Source organism: Coregonus clupeaformis, chromosome 23 (assembly GCF_020615455.1).
Source record: "Coregonus clupeaformis isolate EN_2021a chromosome 23, ASM2061545v1, whole genome shotgun sequence".
Lineage (NCBI taxonomy): Eukaryota > Metazoa > Chordata > Actinopteri > Salmoniformes > Salmonidae > Coregonus > Coregonus clupeaformis.
The window spans coordinates 51,164,703-51,188,527 of record NC_059214.1 but is presented as its reverse complement, the minus strand read 5'-3'; the positions used below and the strand labels follow the sequence as shown (position 1 = coordinate 51,188,527).

Here is a 23,825-nt window from a genome sequence, read left to right as displayed (position 1 = left end):
TGCCTGGCCATTGGTTAATACCCCAGACAGTGCCGCTCAGAACCCTGCCTGGCCATTGGTTAATACCCCAGACAGTGCCGTTCAGAACCCTGCCTGGCCATTGGTTAATACCCCAGACAGGGCCGTTCAGAACCCTGCCTGGCCATTGGTTAATACCCCAGGCAGTGCCGTTCAGAACCCTGCCTGGCCATTGGTTAATACCCCAGACAGTGCCGTTCAGAACCCTGCCTGGCCATTGGTTAATACCCCAGACAGTGCCGTTCAGAACCCTGCCTGGCCATTGGTTAATACCCCAGGCAGTGCCGTTCAGAACCCTGCCTGGCCATTGGTTAATACCCCAGACAGTGCCGTTCAGAACCCTGCCTGGCCATTGGTTAATACCCCAGACAGTGCCGTTCAGAACCCTGCCTGGCCATTGGTTAATACCCCAGACAGTGCCGTTCAGAACCCTGCCTGGCCATTGGTTAATACCCCAGACAGTGCCGTTCAGAACCCTGCCTGGCCATTGGTTAATACCCCAGACAGTGCCGTTCAGAACCCCTGCCTGGCCATTGGTTAATACCCCAGGCAGTGCCGTTCAGAACCCTGCCTGGCCATTGGTTAATACCCCAGACAGTGCCGTTCAGAACCCTGCCTGGCCATTGGTTAATACCCCAGACAGTGCCGTTCAGAACCCCTGCCTGGCCATTGGTTAATACCCCAGACAGTGCCGTTCAGAACCCTGCCTGGCCATTGGTTAATACCCCAGACAGGGCCGTTTCAGAACCCTGCCTGGCCATTGGTTAATACCCCAGACAGGGCCGTTCAGAACCCTGCCTGGCCATTGGTTAATACCCCAGACAGGGCCGTTCAGAACCCTGCCTGGCCATTGGTTAATACCCCAGACAGTGCCGTTCAGAACCCTGCCTGGCCATTGGTTAATACCCCAGACAGTGCCCTTCAGAACCCCTGCCTGGCCATTGGTTAATACCCCAGACAGTGCCGTTCAGAACCCTGCCTGGCCATTGGTTAATACCCCAGACAGTGCCGTTCAGAACCCTGCCTGGCCATTGGTTAATACCCCAGACAGTGCCGTTCAGAACCCCTGCCTGGCCATTGGTTAATACCCCAGACAGTGCCGCTTTCAGAACCCTGCCTGGCCATTGGTTAATACCCCAGACAGTGCCGTTTCAGAACCCCTGCCTGGCCATTGGTTAATACCCCAGACAGTGCCGTTCAGAACCCTGCCTGGCCATTGGTTAATACCCCAGACAGTGCCGTTCAGAACCCTGCCTGGCCATTGGTTAATACCCCAGGCAGTGCCCTTCAGAACCCTGCCTGGCCATTGGTTAATACCCCAGACAGTGCCCTTCAGAACCCCTGCCTGGCCATTGGTTAATACCCCAGACAGTGCCCTTCAGAACCCCTGCCTGGCCATTGGTTAATACCCCAGACAGTGCCGTTCAGAACCCCTGCCTGGCCATTGGTTAATACCCCAGACAGTGCCGTTCAGAACCCCTGCCTGGCCATTGGTTAATACCCCAGACAGTGCCGTTCAGAACCCCTGCCTGGCCATTGGTTAATACCCCAGGCAGTGTTTAGGTGTATCTAATGAACCCGGTCCCAAAGTGATCACTGCACACGGACAACCTGCATCTGGTGAATCACTTCAGGCTTCGTGTCGACACCATAATCAGGATGCCGGATGGCCTGCAGCAATGCCTGTGGTCCTCTGTAGCTCAATTGGTAGAGCATGGCGCTTGTAACGCCCAGGGTAGTGGGTTCGATCCCCGGGACCACCCATACGTAAAAATGTATGCACACATGACTGTAAGTTGCTTTGGATAAAAGCGTCTGCTAAATGGCATATTTTACAAAGCTCTATAGTTGTATCTGACAGGGACATTATTGCACCTGGGTACAAAACACCTCATGTTGGATATTCTGCCTACTTACTTCCTTAAAGTGACTCAGCTACTTGTGTACTATAAATGTTATTAAAACGTCTAAGGGAGGGGTACTTCTAAGGTACCTTTTATCTCAGAGAAATGTCCATCTCTGCCTGAGCCTTCTAAAGTACATACAGTAGAAGTCGGAAGTTTACATACACTTTAGGTTGGAGTCATTAAAACTGGTTTTTCAACCACTCCACAAATTTCTTGTTAACAAACTATAGTTTTGGCAAGTCGGTTAGGACATCTACTTTGTGCATGAAACAAGTAATTTTTCCAACAATTGTTTACAGACAGATTATTTCACTTATAATTCACTGTATCACAATTCCAGTCGGTCAGAAGTTTAAATACACTAAGTTGACTGTGCCTTTAAACAGCTTGGAAAATTCCAGAAAATGATGTCATGGCTTTAGAAGCTTCTGATAGGCTAATTGACATAATTTGAGTCAATTGGAGGTGTACCTGCGGATGTATTTCAAGGCCTACCTTCAAACTCAGTGCCTCTTTGCTTGACATCATGGGAAAATCAAAAGAAATCAGCCAAGACCTCAGAAAAAAAAAGTGTAGACCTCCACAAGTCTGGTTCATCATTGGGAGCAATTTCCAAACGCCTGAAGGTACCACGTTCATCTGTACAAACAATAGTACGCAAGTATAAACATCATGGGACCACGCAGCCGTCATACCGCTCAGGAAGGAGACGCGTTCTGTCTCCTAGAGATGAACGTACTTTGGTGCGAAAAGTGCAAATCAATCCCAGAACAACAGCAAAGGACCTTGTGAAGATGCTGGAGGAAACAGATACAAAAGGATCTATATCCACAGTAAAACGAGTCCTATATCGACATAACCTGAAAGGCCGCTCAGCAAGGAAGAAGCCACTGCTCCAAAACCGCCATAGAAAAGCCAGACTACGGTTTGCAACTGCACATGGGGACAAAGATCGTACTTTTTGGAGAAATGTCCTCTGGTCTGATGAAACAAAAATAGAACTGTTTGGCCATAATGACCATCGTTATGTTTGGAAGAAAAAGGGGATGCTTGCAAGCCGAAGAACACCATCCCAACCGTGAAGCACGGGGGTGGCAGCATCATGCTGTGGGGGTGCTTTGCTGCAGGAGGGACAGGTGCACATCACAAAATAGATGGCATCATGAGGAAGGAAAATTATGTGGATATATTGAAGCAATATCTCAAGACATCAGTCAGGAAGTTAAAGCATGGTCACAAATTGGTCTTCCAAATGGACAATGACCCCGAGCATACTTCCAAAGTTGTGGCAAAATGGCTTAAGGACAACAAAGTCAAGGTATTGGAGTGGCCATCACAAAGCACTGACCTAAATCCTATAGAAAATGTGTGGGCAGAACTGAAAAAGCGTGTGCGAGCAAGGAGGCCTACAAACCTGACTCAGTTACACCAGCTCTGTCAGGAGGAATGGGCCAAAATTCACCCAACTTATTGTGGGAAGCTTGTGGAAGGCTACCCGACCCTTTTGACCCAAGTTAAACAATTTAAAGGCAATGCTACCAAATACTATGTATGACCCACTAGGAAATAAAAGCTGAAATAAATCATTCTCTCTACTATTATTCTGACATTTCACATTCTTAAAATAAAGTGGTGATCCTAACTGACCTAAGACAGGGAATTTCTACTAGGATTAAATGTCAGGAATTGTGAAAAACTGAGTTTAAATGTATTTGGCTAAGGTGTATGTAAACTTCCGACTTCAACTGTATGTCTACTTCTTGACTTCAGAGATTGGAAACCATTACTAACCGCTAGCCTAGCTACCATCTCTTTGTTAACTTCCTTCCGTCCTGACTTCCTTTCTTGAAGACCTACTATTGTTTATGCATTTAGGTAATTTATTCAGAAATTCTGCATTTTTATATAAAAATACTGAAATACTCAAACAATGGTTCTTAAAACTGTCTGGGGTACTGACCAACGTCCGGGCAAGTGTTATAAGGGGCCCAGAAGTGTTTTGGGGTGAACCTTCCCTTTTAGGCAAAGGCTCCTGGCTGGTTCCCCTGACCTCCCACAGTGAGCCATCCCAGCCTAGCCAGGGTCCTCTCTCTGGGGGTCTGGGGTCCTCTATCTGGGGGTCTGGGTTAAGGGTCCTCCAGGCTCTCTACCCTGGGACAGATTTCATTATCAGGACCCCCAGTGGTAATCACATTATACCAGGGCTATTCAACTGGCTGTGTGTTGGAGAGGGGAGAGGAGTAGAGAGAGAGAGAGAGGGGGATGAGAGGGGATGGTGATTAGATCTGGCTGGGGTATAAAAGCATTTCCCTCCAGGCTGGTCTGAGGGTCTGGGGTAGAGAACGACCGATATGGATTTTTTCTTTGGGCCGATACCAATTTTTGGGGGTCAAGGAGGTCGATTTGACAATGTTGATGACAACATGTCCCAGAGACAGTCATGTATGCATTAATGCATCCATTTTTAAATCAAACAATAAATTTGACCTTGTTACCAATCTAACTACATAACAACATAATGGTAATCATTTTATTTGAATGGTAGATCTCTTGATAAACTGGTTAAATGAAGAGGTCACAATACAGGTGAATGCATATTCAACAGGAGTGTGTCATGCATTGAGTTATTGAGCTCGTTTGGTTGATCAGTGGAGTCTACTGTGACAAGCAATATGTTTGCCTTCCATTCCTACTGATAAACAACATTTGCATAGAAAGCATCACTCACGCCTGTACGGAAGGACATCATATAAGAACCATTTCGAGCTACTTTTTAAAAAATGAAACGTGTTGCAATCTACTAATTTTTAGAGCTTTTAAACTCTTACCAAGATATGTCACCATACCTGGTAAAATAATGGTTAATAAAGAGTACTTGGCATGACAGGCCCCATAAAATTAGATTTTGTATTTTCCCGAATTCTGTTTTGTCTGTTTTATTTTTCATGGTTTAGATTTTTTATTTATTTTTTATTTTATTTTTTATAGCGAAACAATTACGATTGATTTTCTGAGTCTATGTCAATGCTTAAATCATATCAGAAGAAAACATTTTAGGTCTTGAAAAGAAACTCATGATATTGAAAAAATTTTCATGATATATTTCTGTCAGGTAAGGAGGCTAGTTTGCAGTTAATTGATAATGCCCTGAGAAGCCGGTGTTTGGAGGATATACACTGCTCAAAAAATAAATAAAGGGAACACTTAAACAACACAATGTAACTCCAAGTCAATCACACTTCTGTGAAATCAAACTGTCCACTTAGGAAGCAACACTGATTGACAATACATTTCACATGCTGTTGTGCAAATGGAATAGACAACAGGTGGAAATTATAGGCAATTAGCAAGACACCCCCAATAAAGGACTGGTTTTGCAGGTGGTGACCACAGACCACTTCTCAGTTCCTATGCTTCCTGGCTGATGTTTTGGTCACTTTTGAATGCTGGCGGTGCTTTCATTCTAGTGGTAGCATGAGACGGAGTCTACAACACACACAAGTGGCTCAGGTAGTGCAGCTCATCCAGGATGGCACATCAATGCGAGCTGTGGCAAGAAGGTTTGCTGTGTCTGTCAGCGTAGTGTCCAGAGCATGGAGGCGCTACCAGGAGACAGGCCAGTACATGAGAAGATGTGGAGGAGGCCGTAGGAGGGCAACAACCCAGCAGCAGGACCGCTACCTCCGCCTTTGTGCAAGGAGGAGCAGGAGGAGTACTGCCGGAGCCCTGCAAAATGACCTCCAGCAGGCCACAAATGTGCATGTGTCTGCTCAAACGGTCAGAAACAGACTCCATGAGGGTGGTATGAGGGCCCGACGTCCACAGGTGGGGGTTGTGCTTACAGCCCAACACCGTGCAGGACGTTTGGCATTTGCCAGAGAACACCAAGATTGGCAAATTTGCCACTGGTGCCCTGTGCTCTTCACAGATTAAAGCAGGTTCACACTGAGCATGTGACAGACGTGACAGAGTCTGGAGACGCCGTGGAGAACGTTCTGCTGCCTGCAACATCAACATGACCGGTTTGGCAGTGGGTCAGTCATGGTGTGGGGTGGCATTTCTTTGGGGGGCCGCACAGCCTCCATGTGCTCGCCAGAGGTAGCCTGACTGCCATTAGGTACCGAGATGAGATCCTCAGACCCCTTGTGAGACCATATGCTGGTGCGGTTGGCCCTGGGTTCCTCCTAATGCAAGACAATGCTAGACCTCATGTGGCTGGAGTGTGTCAGCAGTTCCTGCAAGAGGAAGGCATTGATGCTATGGACTGGCCCGCCCGTTCCCCAGACCTGAATCCAATTGAGCACATCTGGGACATCATGTCTCGCTCCATCCACCAACGCCACGTTGCACCACAGACTGTCCAGGAGTTGGCGGATGCTTTAGTCCAGGTCTGGGAGGAGATCCCTCAGGAGACCATCCGCCACCTCATCAGGAGCAAGCCCAGGCGTTGTAGGGAGGTCATACAGGCACGTGGAGGCCACACACACTACTGAGCCTCATTTTGACTTGTTTTAAGGACATTACATCAAAGTTGGATCAGCCTGTAGTGTGGTTTTCCACTTTAATTTTGAGTGTGACTCCAAATCGAGACCTCCATGGGTTGATACATTTGATTTTCATTGATAGTTTTTGTGTGATTTTGTTGTCAGCACATTCAACTATGTAAAGAAAAAAGTATTTAATAAGATTATTTCATTCATTCAGATCTAGGATGTGTTGTTTAAGTGTTCCCTTTATTTTTTTGAGCAGTGTATTTTGGTACATGTGCCAAACCGTGCCAATATATACTCCAAACACCGGCTTCGAGGGCATCATCACTTTTATACAACGGGTTACCAACATATTCAAATAATTATTTACATATTTTCATTAAAAACGTTATTTGGATGAATTTACATACTGGCTGGCAACGTTATTTTCCCTTGCTAGCTAGCCAACTACGGCTAACTTACATTCATGCCAAACAGAGCAGCCAGAATAACAACAGTAGCTGCATTTACGTTTGTTTAAGCTGTTTTCTAGTGACATTTATTTGGATACATCCACAACAATGAGCTAATGATGCTCGATTTCGCCTGGCGTAGAAAATGTGCTCTCTCGTCAGGACACTGTTGTTCAGAGGAGCTAACCAACAACATAGCTAACACAATAACTTCAAACTGAAGCTGGAAAGACTGCAAACTAGCTGCATTTCATTTCGTTTTACATGTTTTCTATTGACATTTCTTTGTATACAGTGAGGGGAAAAAAGTATTTGATCCCCTGCTGATTTTGTACGTTTGCCCACTGACAAAGACATGATCAGTCTATAATTTTAATGGTAGGTTTATTTGAACAGTGAGAGACAGAATAACAACAAAAAAATCCAGAAAAACGCATGTCGAAAAATGTAATAAATGCATTTGCAAGCTAGCTCTTTTACTTACCCAGCGGTCCTCTGTAGCTCAGCTGGTAGAGCACGGCGCTTGTAACGCCCAGGGTAGTGGGTTCGATCCCCGGGAACCACCCATACGTAAAAATGTATGCGCGAATGACTGTAAGTCGCTTTGGATAAAAGTGTCTGCTAAATGCCTTATTATTATTATTATTATTATTATTATTATTATTATTATTATTATTATTATCTGTGTATCTATACCAAGGCTGTACTACCCGTGTGACTGTAACTAACCTCTGATTGGGCCAGGGCTCGTAGCACCACCAGCTGTATCATGCCTCTCAGGTTCCCCTCCATAGACATGGACCTCCTCAGGGTCTCCATGGCTTCATGGTTCGACTTCCCCAGTAGGGACTCTCCATTCACGGCTATCAGCTGGTCGTTCACATGCAGACGACCATCCTACAGAAGAGAGACACAATGCTGGTTTCATGTACTGTAAAACTCTACAGCTTTTTAAGAGAAATATGACAGCTATTCTAAATATATTTTTCTGAGAATTGAATAGTGTTTCAATTCCCCCTTCTCCCTCCCTGTCAGCCAGTCTCCCTCCCTGTCAGCCAGTCTCCCTCCCTGTCAGCCAGTCTCCCTCCCTGTCAGCCAGTCCCCCTCCCTGTCAGTCAGTCTCCCTCCCTGTCAGCCAGTCTCCCTCCCTGTCAGCCAGTCCCCTCCCTGTCAGCAGTCCCCTCCCGTCAGCCAGTCCCCCTCCCCTGTCAGCCAGTCTCCCTCCCTGTCAGCCAGTCTCCCTCCCTGTCAGCCAGTCTCCCCTCCCTGTCAGCCAGTCCTCCCTCCCTGTCAGCCAGTCGTCTCCCCCTGTCAGCCAGTCTCCCTCCCTGTCAGCCAGTCAGTCTCCCTCCCTGTCAGCCAGTCTCCCTCCCTGTCAGCCAGTCTCCCTCCCTGTCAGCCAGTCTCCCTCCCTGTCAGCCAGTCTCCCTCCCTGTCAGCCAGTCTCCCTCCCTGTCAGCCAGTCTCCTCCCTGTCAGCCAGTCTCCCTCCCTGTCAGCCAGTCTCCCTCCCTGTCAGCCAGTCTCCCTCCCTGTCAGCCAGTCTCCCTCCCTGTCAGCCAGTCCCCCTCCCTGTCAGCCAGTCTCCCTCCCTGTCAGCCAGTCTCCCTCCCTGTCAGCCAGTCTCCCTCCCTGTCAGCCAGTCTCCCTCCCTGTCAGCCAGTCTCCCTCCCTGTCAGCCAGTCTCCCTCCCTGTCAGCCAGTCCCTCCTGTCAGCCAGCAGTCTCCCCTCCCTGTCAGCCAGTCCCCCTCCCTGTCAGCCAGTCTCCCTCCCTGTCAGCCAGTCAGTCTCCCTCCCTGTCAGCCAGTCCCCTCCCTGTCAGCCAGTCTCCTCCCTGTCAGCCAGTCTCCCTCCCCTGTCAGCCAGTCTCCCCTCCCTGTCAGCCAGTCCCCCCTCCCTGTCAGCCAGTCTCCCTCCCTGTCAGTCAGTCTCCCCCCTGTCAGCCAGTCTCCCTCCCTGTCAGCCAGTCTCCCTCCCTGTCAGCCAGTCTCCCTCCCTGTCAGCCAGTCTCCCTCCCTGTCAGCCAGTCTCCCTCCCTGTCAGCCAGTCAGTCTCCCTCCCTGTCAGCCAGTCCCCCTCCCTGTCAGCCAGTCTCCCTCCCTGTCAGCCAGTCTCCCTCCCCTGTCAGCCAGTCCCCTCCCTGTCAGCCAGTCCCCCTCCCTGTCAGCCAGTCTCCCTCCCTGTCAGCCAGTCTCCCCCTCCCTGTCAGCCAGTCTCCTCCCTGTCAGCCAGTCTCCTCCCTGTCAGCCAGTCTCCCTCCCTGTCAGCCAGTCTCCCTCCCTGTCAGCCAGTCTCCCTCCCTGTCAGCCAGTCTCCCTCCCTGTCAGCCAGTCCCCCTCCCTGTCAGCCAGTCTCCCTCCCTGTCAGCCAGTCAGTCTCCCTCCCTGTCAGCCAGTCTCCCTCCCTGTCAGCCAGTCTCCCCTCCCTGTCAGCCAGTCAGCCCCTCCCTGTCAGCCAGTCCCCTCCCTGTCAGCCAGTCCTCCCTCCCTGTCAGCCAGTCTCCCTCCCTGTCAGCCAGTCTCCCTCCCTGTCAGCCAGTCTCCCCTCCCTGTCAGCCAGTCCCCCTCCCTGTCAGCCAGTCCCCTCCCTGTCAGCCAGTCTCCCTCCCTGTCAGCCAGTCCCCCTCCCTGTCAGCCCAGCCAGTCCCCCTCCCTGTCAGCCAGTCTCCCTCCCTGTCAGCCAGTCTCCTCCCTGTCAGCCAGTCCCCCTCCCTGTCAGCCAGTCTCCCTCCCTGTCAGCCAGTCTCCCTCCCTGTCAGCCAGTCTCCCTCCCTGTCAGCCAGTCTCCCTCCCTGTCAGCCAGTCTCCCTCCCTGTCAGCCAGTCTCCCTCCCTGTCAGCCAGTCAGTCTCCCTCCCTGTCAGCCAGTCTCCCTCTCCTGTCAGCCAGTCTCCCTCCCTGTCAGCCAGTCTCCCTCCCTGCCAGTCTCCTCCCTGTCAGCCAGTCTCCCCTCCCTGTCAGCCAGTCTCCCTCCCTGTCAGTCAGTCCCCTCCCTGTCAGCCAGTCTCCCTCCCTGTCAGCCAGTCCCCTCCCCCTGTCAGCCAGTCTCCCTCCCTGTCAGCCAGTCTCCCTCCTGTTCCTGTCAGCTCCCTCCCTGTCAGCCAGTCTCCCCTCCCTGTCAGCCAGTCTCCCTCCCTGTCAGCCAGTCTCCCTCCCTGTCAGCCAGTCTCCTCCCTGTCAGCCAGTCTCCCTCCCTGTCAGCCAGTCTCCCCTCCCTGTCAGCCAGTCTCCCTCCCTGTCAGCCAGTCTCCCCTCCCTGTCAGCCAGTCTCCCTCCCTGTCAGCCAGTCCCCCTCCCTGTCAGCCAGTCTCCCTCCCTGTCAGCCAGTCTCCTCCCTGTCAGCCAGTCTCCCTCCCTGTCAGCCAGTCTCCCTCCCTGTCAGCCAGTCTCCCTCCCTGTCAGCCAGTCTCCCTCCCTGTCAGCCAGTCTCCCTCCCTGTCAGCCAGTCTCCCTCCCTGTCAGCCAGTCTCCCTCCCCTGTCAGCCAGTCTCCCTCCCTGTCAGCCAGTCTCCCTCCCTGTCAGCCAGTCTCCCTCCCTGTCAGCCAGTCTCCCTCCCTGTCAGCCAGTCCCCCTCCCTGTCAGCCAGTCTCCCTCCCTGTCAGCCAGTCTCCCTCCCTGTCAGCCAGTCTCCCTCCCTGTCAGCCAGTCTCCCTCCCTGTCAGCCAGTCTCCCTCCCTGTCAGCCAGTCTCCCTCCCTGTCAGCCAGTCCCCCTCCCTGTCAGCCAGTCCCCCTCCCTGTCAGCCAGTCCCCCTCCCTGTCAGCCAGGGACTACAGCTCTGAACACATGATGTCATAGCCCTGTAAACACATGCAGTCCATATGTGATAATTATAGTTCTGAACAGCATAGCCTACGTAGGTATCTGAGCTGTCCATTATGTGTAGGTTGTGTAGACCTTGACACTGAGTAGGCAAACAGTTCAGTGTCCCATTCCAGACAGTCATAAAGTAGGAGGATATAATATGATTGGTTAATAAATTAAATAAATAAATTAGTCATTTAGCAGACGCTCTTACCCAGAGCGACTTACAGGAGCGATTAGGGTTAAGTGCCTTGCTCAAGGGCACATCGACAGATTTTTCACCTAGTCGGCTTGGGGATTAGAACCAGCGACCTTTCGGTTACTGGCACAACGCTCTTACCCACTAAGCTACCTGCCGCCCCAGGTTAAGAGGACATATCATCTGATTAATTACAACCTCCACTATAGTGCATGCAATCCAGTTTGATCAAAATTCCTCATTGATTTTTCTTCAGTTTAAATGTCTGTTGTATCATGCTTGAATTGACGTAACAGAGCTAGTAATAGCCATCTGGCTAACAGTAACCTCTGGTGTTTGTAAACCTAGCAGTCTACAGACCAGTCTCCCAGAGTAACTCAGCAGTCTACAGACCAGTCTCCCAGAGTAACTCAGCAGTCTACAGACCAGTCTCCCCAGAGTAACTCAGCAGTCTACAGACCAGTCTCCCACAGTAACTCAGCAGTCTACAGACCAGTCTCCCCAGAGTAACTCAGCAGTCTACAGACCAGTCTCCCCAGAGTAACTCAGCAGTCTACAGACCAGTCTCCCACAGTAACTCAGCAGTCTACAGACCAGTCTCCCACAGTAACTCAGCAGTCTACAGACCAGTCTCCCACAGTAACTCAGCAGTCTACAGACCAGTCTCCCCAGAGTAACTCAGCAGTCTACAGACCAGTCTCCCACAGTAATCGCGTCTACAGACCAGTCTCCATAATAGCAGTCTACAGACCGCTCAGTAACTCAGCAGTCTACAGACCAGTCTCCCAGAGCATCGCAGACTCCCACAGTAACTCAGCAGTCTACAGACCAGTCTCCCACAGTAACTCAGCAGTCTACAGACCAGTCTCCCCAGAGTCTGAGGTAAACTCAGCAGCTATCTGAGCCTGACTGGAGACGTCTGTCCAGCTGTGGAGCTCTCAGCAGCTATCTGAGCCAGCCTGACTGGAGACGTCTGTCCAGCTGTGGAGCTCTCAGCAGCTATCTGAGCCTGACTGACTGGAGACGTCTGTCCAGCTGTGGAGCTCTCAGCAGCTATCTGAGCCAGCCTGACTGGAGACGTCTGTCCAGCTGTGGAGCTCTCAGCAGCTATCTGAGCCTGACTGACTGGAGACGTCTGTCCAGCTGTGGAGCTCTCAGCAGCTATCTGAGCCAGCCTGACTGGAGACGTCTGTCCAGCTGTGGAGCTCTCAGCAGCTATCTGAGCCAGCCTGACTGGAGACGTCTGTCCAGCTGTGGAGCTCTCAGCAGCTATCTGAGCCAGCCTGACTGGAGACGTCTGTCCAGCTGTGGAGCTCTCAGCAGCTATCTGAGCCTTTCAACAGGTCTGAAACAGAAATAACCTGTCAGACTGGTGACAACAGTGATATCTCAGTCAGCACACACACACACACACACACACACACACGCACGCACGCACGCACGCACGCACGCACGCACGCACACACACACGCATGCTGGCAGGCAGACATCAGAATAGACAGAGACAGTCAACAGACAGCAGTATAGACAGACAGAGACAGTCAACAGACAGCAGTATAGACAGAGACAGTCAACAGACAGCAGTATAGACAGAGACAGTCAACAGACAGCAGTATAGACAGAGACAGTCAACAGACAGCAGTATAGACAGAGACAGTCAACAGACATCAGTATAGACAGAGACAGTCGACAGACATCAGTATAGACAGAGACAGTCAACAGACAGCAGTATAGACAGAGACAGTCAACAGACAGCAGTATAGACAGAGACAGTCAACAGACAGCAGTATAGACAGAGACAGTCAACAGACAGCAGTATAGACATACAGAGACAGTCAACAGACAGCAGTATAGACAGAGACAGTCAACAGACAGCAGTATAGACATACAGAGACAGTCAACAGACAGCAGTATAGACAGACAGAGACAGTCAACAGACAGCAGTATATACAGACAGAGACAGTCAACAGACAGCAGTATAGACAGAGACAGTCAACAGACAGCAGTATAGACATACAGAGACAGTCAACAGACAGTAGTATAGACAGAGACAGTCAACAGACAGCAGTATAGACATACAGAGACAGTCAACAGACAGCAGTATAGACAGAGACAGTCAACAGACAGCAGTATAGACAGAGACAGTCAACAGACAGCAGTATAGACAGACAGAGACAGTCAACAGACAGCAGTATAGACATACAGAGACAGTCAACAGACAGCAGTATAGACAGAGACAGTCAACAGACATCAGTATAGACAGACAGAGACAGTCAACAGACAGCAGTATAGACAGAGACAGTCAACAGACATCAGTATAGACAGACAGAGACAGTCAACAGACAGAAGTATAGACAGAGACAGTCAACAGACAGCAGTATAGACAGAGACAGTCAACAGACAGCAGTATAGACAGAGACAGTCAACAGACAGCAGTATAGACAGAGACAGTCGACAGACAGCAGTATAGACAGAGACAGTCAACAGACAGCAGTATAGACATACAGAGACAGTCAACAGACAGCAGTATAGACAGAGACAGTCAACAGACAGCAGTATAGACATACAGAGACAGTCAACAGACAGCAGTATAGACAGAGACAGTCAACAGACAGCAGTATAGACATACAGAGACAGTCAACAGACATCAGTATAGACAGAGACAGTCAACAGACAGCAGTATAGACATACAGAGACAGTCAACAGACAGCAGTATAGACATACAGAGACAGTCAACAGACAGCAGTATAGACAGACAGAGACAGTCAACAGACAGCAGTATAGACAGAGACAGTCAACAGACAGCAGTATAGACATACAGAGACAGTCAACAGACAGTAGTATAGACAGAGACAGTCAACAGACAGCAGTATAGACATACAGAGACAGTCAACAGACAGCAGTATAGACAGAGACAGTCAACAGACAGCAGTATAGACAGAGACAGTCAACAGACAGCAGTATAGACAGACAGAGACAGTCAACAGACAGCAGTATAGACATACAGAGACAGTCAACAGACAGCAGTATAGACAGAGACAGTCAACAGACATCAGTATAGACAGACAGAGACAGTCAACAGACAGCAGTATAGACAGAGACAGTCAACAGACATCAGTATAGACATACAGAGACAGTCAACAGACAGCAGTATAGACAGAGACAGTCAACAGACATCAGTATAGACATACAGAGACAGTCAACAGACAGCAGTATAGACAGAGACAGTCAACAGACAGCAGTATAGACATACAGAGACAGTCAACAGACAGCAGTATAGACATACAGAGACAGTCAACAGACAGCAGTATAGACAGAGACAGTCAACAGACATCAGTATAGACAGACAGAGACAGTCAACAGACAGCAGTATAGACAGAGACAGTCAACAGACAGTAGTATAGACAGACAGAGACAGTCAACAGACAGCAGTATAGACAGAGACAGTCAACAGACAGCAGTATAGACAGAGACAGTCAACAGACATCAGTATAGACAGAGACAGTCAACAGACAGCAGTATAGACAGACAGAGACAGTCAACAGACAGCAGTATAGACATACAGAGACAGTCAACAGACAGCAGTATAGACATACAGAGACAGTCAACAGACAGCAGTATAGACATACAGAGACAGTCAACAGACAGCAGTATAGACAGAGACAGTCAACAGACATCAGTATAGACAGACAGAGACAGTCAACAGACAGCAGTATAGACAGAGACAGTCAACAGACAGTAGTATAGACAGAGACAGTCAACAGACAGCAGTATAGACATACAGAGACAGTCAACAGACAGCAGTATAGACAGAGACAGTCAACAGACAGCAGTATAGACAGACAGAGACAGTCAACAGACAGCAGTATAGACTGAGACAGTCAACAGACAGCAGTATAGACAGAGACAGTCAACAGACAGCAGTATAGACATACAGAGACAGTCAACAGACAGCAGTATAGACAGAGACAGTCAACAGACAGCAGTATAGACATACAGAGACAGTCAACAGACAGCAGTATAGACATACAGAGACAGTCAACAGACAGCAGTATAGACATACAGAGACAGTCAACAGACAGCAGTATAGACAGACAGAGACAGTCAACAGACAGCAGTATAGACAGACAGAGACAGTCAACAGACAGCAGTATAGACATACAGAGACAGTCAACAGACAGCAGTATAGACAGACAGAGACAGTCAACAGACAGCAGTATAGACAGAGACAGTCAACAGACAGCAGTATAGACATACAGAGACAGTCAACAGACAGCAGTATAGACAGAGACAGTCAACAGACAGCAGTATAGACATACAGAGACAGTCAACAGACAGCAGTATAGACAGAGACAGTCAACAGACAGCAGTATAGACAGACAGAGACAGTCAACAGAGAGCAGTATAGACAGAGACAGTCAACAGACAGCAGTATAGACAGACAGAGACAGTCAACAGACAGCAGTATAGACAGACAGAGACAGTCAACAGAGAGCAGTATAGACAGAGACAGTCAACAGACAGTACTGTCTACTCTCTGCTGTATGTTGTCTACTGTCTGTTGTCTATTGTCTGTTGTCTAATGTCTGTTGTCTACTGTCTGTTGTCTAATGTCTGCTGTCTAATGTCTGTTGTCTACTGTCTGTTGTCTAATGTCTGTTGTCTACTGTCTGTTGTCTACTGTCTGTTGTCTAATGTCTGTTGTCTACTGTCTGTTGTCTACTGTCTGTTGTCTACTGTCTGTTATCTACTGAGACACCACCAACACATGGCTTGTGGTTGCTTTTAGAACATCACTGCCCTTTCGCTCTGTCAGACTTGGTTTCTGCTCCCACAGTCTGTGGAGACTAGAGACTGAGCTAAGAGAGAGAGTGGCATGGCAGTCTGTGGAGACTAGAGACTGAGCTAAGAGAGAGAGTGGCATGGCAGTCTGTGGAGACTAGAGACTGAGCTAAGAGAGAGAGTGGCATGGCAGTCTGTGGAGACTAGAGACTGAGCTAAGAGAGAGAGTGGCATGGCAGTCTGTGGAGACTAGAGACTGAGCGAAGAGAGAGAGTGGCATGGCAGTCTGTGGAGACTAGAGACTGAGCTAAGAGAGAGAGTGGCATGGCAGTCTGTGGAGACTAGAGACTGAGCTAAGAGAGAGAGTGGCATGGCAGTCTGTGGAGACTAGAGACTGAGATAAGAGAGAGAGGTGGCATGGCAGTCTGTGGAGACTAGAGACTGAGCTAAGAGAGAGAGTGGCATGGCAGTCTGTGGAGACTAGAGACTGAGATAAGAGAGAGAGTGGCATGGCAGTCTGTGGAGACTAGAGACTGAGCTAAGAGAGAGAGTGGCATGGCAGTCTGTGGAGACTAGAGACTGAGCTAAGAGAGAGAGTGGCATGGCAGTCTGTGGAGACTAGAGACTGAGATAAGAGAGAGAGTGGCATGGCAGTCTGTGGAGACTAGAGACTGAGCTAAGAGAGAGAGTGGCATGGCAGTCTGTGGAGACTAGAGACTGAGCTAAGAGAGAGAGTGGCATGGCAGTCTGTGGAGACTAGAGGCTGAGCTAAGAGAGAGAGTGGCATGGCAGTCTGTGGAGACTAGAGACTGAGCTAAGAGAGAGAGTGGCATGGCAGTCTGTGGAGACTAGAGACTGAGCTAAGAGAGAGAGTGGCATGGCAGTCTGTGGAGACTAGAGACTGAGATAAGAGAGAGAGTGGCATGGCAATCTGTGGAGACTAGAGACTGAGATAAGAGAGAGAGTGGCATGGCAGTCTGTGGAGACTAGAGACTGAGCTAAGAGAGAGCGAGAGAGAGAGAGAGAGAGAGGGAGAGAGGGAGGGAGAGAGAGAGAGAGAGAGAGTTGGCAGTGTGTGGAGACTAGAGGCTGAGCTAAGAGAGAGAGAGAGAGAGAGAGAGAGAGAGAGAGGAGAGAGAGAGAGCGAAGAGAGAGAGAGAGAAAGAGAGTGAGAGAGAGAGAGAGAGAGGAGAGAGAGAGAGAGTTGGCAGTGTGTGGAGACTAGAGGCTGAGCTAAGAGAGAGAGAGAGAGAGAGAGAGAGAGAGAGAGAGAGAGAGAGAGAGAGAGAGAGAGAGAGAGAGAGAGAGAGAGTAGAGAGAGACATGGCAGTGTGTGGAGAGAGAGACTAGAGGCTCAGTTGGGAGCTGAGAAACATCCCACCCATAGACTCTCTGGGACAGCTCCAGATAATTAGCAAGGGCCTTTAACAGCATTTAATTAGTGTTAATGTGGCTGAGCAGGGGCTGGAGGGATGAGGGGATGGAGAGAGGGGGAGAGGAGGGGGTAGAGGGATGGAGAGAGGAGGGGATAGAGAGAGGAGGGGATGGAGAGATGAGGGGATGGGGAGATGAGGGGATGGAGAGAGGAGGGGATGGAGGGAGGAGGGGATGGAGAGAGGAGAGGATGGAGAGAGGAGGGGATGGAGAGAGGAGAGGATGGGGAGAGGAGAGGATGGAGGGAGGAGGGGATGGAGAGAGGAGAGGAGGGGGTAGAGGGATGGAGAGAGGAGAGGATGGAGAGAGGAGGAGATGGAGAGAGGAGGAGATGGGGAGATGAGGTGATGGAGAGAGGAGGGGGTAGAGGGATGGAGAGAGGAGGGAATGGAGAGAGGAGGAGATGGAGAGAGGAGAGGATGGGGAGATGATGGGATGGAGAGAGGAGGGGATGGGGAGAGGAGAGGATGGAGGGAGGAGGGGATGAGAGAGGAGAGGAGGGGATGAGAGAGGAGAGGATGGAGAGAGGAGAGGAGGGGATGGAGAGAGGAGGGGATGAGAGAGGAGGGGATGGAGAGAGGAGATGAGGGGATGGAGAGAGGAGGGGATGGAGAGAGGAGAGGAGGGGATGGAGAGAGGAGAGGAGGGGATGGAGAGAGGAGAGGAGGGGATGGAGAGAGGAGGGGATGGAGAGAGGAGGGGATGGAGAGAGGAGGGGATGGAGAGAGGAGATGAGGGGATGGAGAGAGAGGGATGGAGAGAGGAGAGGAGGGGATGGAGAGAGGAGAGGAGGGGATGGAGAGAGGAGAGGAGGGGATGGAGAGAGGAGAGGAGGGGATGGAGAGAGGAGGGGATGGAGAGAGGAGAGGAGGGGGATGGAGAGAGGAGGGGATGGAGAGAGGAGGGGATGGGGAGAGGAGGGGATGGGGAGAGGATGGGGATGGAGAGAGGAGGGGAGGGGATGGAGAGAGGAGAGGAGGGGATGGAGAGAGGAGGGGAGGGATGGGGAGAGGAGGGGATGGAGAGAGGAGAGGAGGGGATGGAGAGAGGAGATGATAAGTGGAGCAGGAGCCAGAGTACTGCTACTCTAACTATCTTGGGTGTCTTAGGGAGGTTATTGTGCAGATTCTAGGCTGAGCAGCAACATTATTAGTTATATTTCTACGGCCATATGTTGGCTCCAGCAGCCTCTTTGATCTTCAAAATCATCTGCTTATGCTCTATATATGGACTGTGGTGAATAGAGGAGAAGGAGATGTTAAGACAGAGAGGTAGAGAAGAAAGAGAAGAGATGATAGGAGCAACGTTTCTCTTTCTCCCCTGTGGCCTGCCATGTCAAGAGGAGCCCTCCCCAACTCCACTCCACACTTCTTATCTTCACAGGTGAACTTCAGAGAGACCTACCCAGAGAAGCTGCATACACTTAAATCACCTCTACTCTCTTCCCCTCTCCTCTCTTCCCCCCTCCTCTCTTCCCCTCTCCCCATCTCCCCCTCTCCTCTCCCCCCTCCTCTCTTCCGATCTCCCGCTCTCCTCCTCTTCCCATCTCCCCCTCTCCCCCTCTTCCCCTCTCCCCCTCTCCTCCTCTTCCCCTCTCTCTAATCGGATTTAGCAGCAGGAGAGAGAGGGCTGAAGACAGAGGGAGGCAGGGAGAGAGAGAGATACAGAGACAGAGGGAGGAAGGGAGAGAGAGAGATACAGAGATGGAGAAGAAGGGAGAAGGGGGGAGAAGAAGAAGGTAGATGAAGGGAGAAGAAGGGAGAAGGGGGGAGATGAAGGGAGAATGGGGGAGAGTAAGGGAGAATGGGGGAGAGTAAGGGAGAAGGGGGAGATGAAGGGAGAAGGGGGAGAGTAAGGGAAGGGGGAGATGAAGGGAGAAGGGGGGAGAGTAAGGGAAGGGGGAGATGAAGGGAGAAGGGGAGATGAAGGTAGAAGGGGGAGATGAAGGGAGGGGGAGATGAAGGTAGAAGGGGGAGATGAAGGGAGAAGGGGGGAGATAGGGGGAGAAGAAGGGAGAAAGGGGGAGATGAAGGGAGAAAGGGGGAGATGAAGGGAGAAGGGGGGAGATGAAGGGAGAAGGGGGAGATGAAGGGAGAAGGGGGGAGATGAAGGGAGAAGGGGGGAGAAGGGGGGAGTGTGTCTGCTCAGAGCTCCTCACTGATAATAATAGAATAATTAACATTTGACTGAGCCCAGGAAGACTTGGTAATAAATGAATACCTTTCAAATATGACTTTACAATGAGACATTAAACTCAGTTTAGCACAGAAGTCATTCCCATAACGTGTATATTGTCTGAAAACACCCCATACATACAGTATCCCCATAGCTAGGAACAGTTGAAGTCAGAAGTTAGAAATGAAGGGTCAAAAATGTATTATGTCATTTTGGAGTCACTTACATTGTAAATAAGAATATAATATGTTTCTGAACACTTCTACAATAATGTGGGTGCTACCATGGTTACGGATAGATTACTGAATGAGTCGTGAATAATGATCAGTGAGAATGTTACAGAGGGTCAAAGATCATTATAACCTCCCCTGTTATTGATAATGTGAGAAGTTAGCATGTCTTGTTAAACAAAATCTCTCTCTCTCTCTGAGCAATTGTATTAGTATAAATGTAATAATTTCCAAAGGTTTTTGAGCATACAGTATAGCTCAGTATTTGTATTATTTATTTGATAGTCTGTTTTTGCTCATCTTTATCAAGGGTGTCCATAATGATGGACCTGACTGTACGTACTGTGGGTTAACGGAGAACTGAAGATAGCCACCATAATGATGGACCTGACTGTACGTACTGTGGGTTAACGGAGAACTGAAGATAGCCACCATAATGATGGACCTGACTGTACGTACTGTGGGTTAACTGAGAACTGAAGATTGCCACCATAATGATGGACCTGACTGTACGTACTGTGGGTTAACTGAGAACTGAAGATAGCCACCATAATGATGGACCTGACTGTACGTACTGTGGGTTAACGGAGAACTGAAGATAGACACCATAATGATGGACCTGACTGTACGTACTGTGGGTTAACTGAGAACTGAAGATAGCCACCATAATGATGGACCTGACTGTACGTACTGTGGGTTAACGGAGAACTGAAGATAGCCACCATAATGATGGACCTGACTGTACGTACTGTGGGTTAACTGAGAACTGAAGATAGCCACCATAATGATGGACCTGACTGTACGTACTGTGGGTTAACGGAGAACTGAAGATAGCCACCATAATGATGGACCTGACTGTATGCGTACTGTGGGTTAACGGAGAACTGAAGATAGCCACCATAATGATGGACCTGACTGTACGTACTGTGGGTTAACTGAGAACTGAAGATAGCCACCATAATGATGGACCTGACTGTACGTACTGTGGGTTAACGGAGAACTGAAGATAGCCACCATAATGATGGACCTGACTGTACGTACTGTGGGTTAACGGAGAACTGAAGATAGCCACCATAATGATGGACCTGACTGTACGTACTGTGGGTTAACGGAGAACTGAAGATAGCCACCATAATGATGGACCTGACTGTACGTACTGTGGGTTAACTGAGAACTGAAGATAGCCACCATAATGATGGACCTGACTGTACGTACTGTGGGTTAACTGAGAACTGAAGATAGCCACCATAATGATGGACCTGACTGTACGTACTGTGGGTTAACGGAGAACTGAAGATAGCCACCATAATGATGGACCTGACTGTACGCATACTGTGGGTTAACGGAGAACTGAAGATAGCCACCATAATGATGGACCTGACTGTACGTACTGTGGGTTAACTGAGAACTGAAGATAGCCACCATAATGATGGACCTGACTGTACGCACTGTGGGTTAACTGAGAACTGAAGATAGCCACCATAATGATGGACCTGACTGTATCGTACTGTGGGTTAACTGAGAACTGAAGATAGCCACCATAATGATGGACCTGACTGTACGTACTGTGGGTTAACGGAGAACTGAAGATAGCCACCATAATGATGGACCTGACTGTACGTACTGTGGGTTAACGGAGAACTGAAGATAGCCACCATAATGATGGACCTGACTGTACGTACTGTGGGTTAACGGAGAACTGAAGATAGCCACCATAATGATGGACCTGACTGTATCGTACTGTGGGTTAACTGAGAACTGAAGATAGCCACCATAATGATGGACCTGACTGTACGTACTGTGGGTTAACGGAGAACTGAAGATAGCCACCATAATGATGGACCTGACTGTACGTACTGTGGGTTAACTGAGAACTGAAGATAGCCACCATAATGATGGACCTGACTGTACGTACTGTGGGTTAACGGAGAACTGAAGATAGCCACCATAATGATGGACCTGACTGTACGTACTGTGGGTTAACGGAGAACTGAAGATAGCCACCATAATGATGGACCTGACTGTACGTACTGTGGGTTAACGGAGAACTGAAGATAGCCACCATAATGATGGACCTGACTGTACGTACTGTGGGTTAACGGAGAACTGAAGATAGCCACCATAATGATGGACCTGACTGTACGCATTCGTGGGTTAACTGAGAACTGAAGATAGCCACCATAATGATGGACCTGACTGTACGTACTGTGGGTTAACGGAGAACTGAAGATAGCCACCATAATGATGGACCTGACTGTACGTACTGTGGGTTAACGGAGAACTGAAGATAGCCACCATAATGATGGACCTGACTGTACGTACTGTGGGTTAACGGAGAACTGAAGATAGCCACCATAATGATGGACCTGACTGTACGTACTGTGGGTTAACTGAGAACTGAAGATAGCCACCATAATGATGGACCTGACTGTACGTACTGTGGGTTAACTGAGAACTGAAGATAGCCACCATAATGATGGACCTGACTGTACGTACTGTGGGTTGACTGAGAACTGAAGATAGCCACCATAATGATGGACCTGACTGTACGTACTGTGGGTTGACTGAGAACTGAAGATAGCCACCATAATGATGGACCTGACTGTACGTACTGTGGGTTAACTGAGAACTGAAGATAGCCACCATAATGATGGACCTGACTGTACGTACTGTGGGTTAACGGAGAACTGAAGATAGCCACCATAATGATGGACCTGACTGTACGTACTGTGGGTTAACGGAGAACTGAAGATAGCCACCATAATGATGGACCTGACTGTGCAGTACTGTGGGTTAACGGAGAACTGAAGATAGCCACCATAATGATGGACCTGACTGTACGTACTGTGGGTTAACGGAGAACTGAAGATAGCCACCATAATGATGGACCTGACTGTACGTACTGTGGGTTAACGGAGAACTGAAGATAGCCACCATAATGATGGACCTGACTGTACGTACTGTGGGTTAACGGAGAACTGAAGATAGCCACCATAATGATGGACCTGACTGTACGTACTGTGGGTTAACGGAGAACTGAAGATAGCCACCATAATGATGGACCTGACTGTACGTACTGTGGGTTAACGGAGAACTGAAGATAGCCACCATAATGATGGACCTGACTGTACGTACTGTGGGTTAACGGAGAACTGAAGATAGCCACCATAATGATGGACCTGACTGTACGTACTGTGGGTTAACGGAGAACTGAAGATAGCCATCATAATGATGGACCTGACTGTACGTACTGTGGGTTAACTGAGAACTGAAGATAGCCACCATAATGATGGACCTGACTGTACGTACTGTGGGTTAACGGAGAACTGAAGATAGCCACCATAATGATGGACCTGACTGTACGTACTGTGGGTTAACTGAGAACTGAAGATAGCCACCATAATGATGGACCTGACTGTACGTACTGTGGGTTAACTGGGAACTGAAGATAGCCAAGGGACTGTAGCTGAAAGTAAACCTTCCTCTGGTGCAGCTGTCTAATATCTTGTGGACAGATCAACGAAAACATAACTTGTACCGTCAAATCGGTCGCGACTGAACGGGATGTGTAGTATAGAGAGCAGCAGTGGTTCTGGTGGATCATCACTTGGTTCTGGCGGATCATCACTGGTTATTTGGACAAATCACGATTTCCCAGGTGTTACGCCTTGATCACACCGACAGTGTCGTTGCGTTTTGGTACACCAGAAGTACATTATTTTCCAATGGAACGCTGCGTTAGCCTTGCAGCATTGTGTTGCAGAGGCAGTTGCAGTGCGTTTTGTGTGGTGCATACGTTGGATTTATCGAACATATGCATCAAACTGTATGCATCAGACAGCTTGACAGAAATGGTAGCAGAAGGTGAATGTTGAACTTTTGTTGCACACATATCTAGATGATGCTGCATAAACATTATGCGTAATGACGCTGTTGGTGTGATCAAGGCGTCAGCATCTTTCGCATTTTGGAAGGGGGGTGGGGGGAGACATTCGACCCGTAACTTGCAAAGAGAGAGGGTGGAGCTCCTGGTTCCGGTTCCGCTACTCATTCTAGCATCTCTTCATCTCTTCTCTTAACATGTCTGGACCCAGAACATAAATCGAGCAGCTGACCAGTTGCGCAATACTTTAGTCCTGGGTTAACTGAGAATAGCAGCTGTCTAGATGACAATACTTTAGTCCTGGGTTAACTGAGAATAGCAGCTGTCTAGATGACAATACTTTAGTCCTGGGTTAACTGAGATTAGCAGCTGTCTAGATGACAATACTTTAGTCCTGGGTTAACTGAGATTAGCAGCTGTCTAGATGACAATGAACAGTCCAGACAGCCCCCG

The 23,825-nt window shown here is 49.2% G+C and overlaps 1 protein-coding gene across 1 annotated transcript in view; it reads right to left on the bottom strand.

Moving 5' to 3' along the window:
• The window catches only part of pard3bb (par-3 family cell polarity regulator beta b), a 627,684-nt gene that overhangs the window by 353,243 nt on the left and 250,616 nt on the right, over window positions 1-23,825 (bottom strand). The window contains exon 12 of the mRNA XM_041843623.2: window positions 7,597-7,764. Coding sequence (XP_041699557.2) covers window positions 7,597-7,764 — 168 coding nt within the window. The remainder of the gene's footprint in view (window positions 1-7,596; window positions 7,765-23,825) is intronic.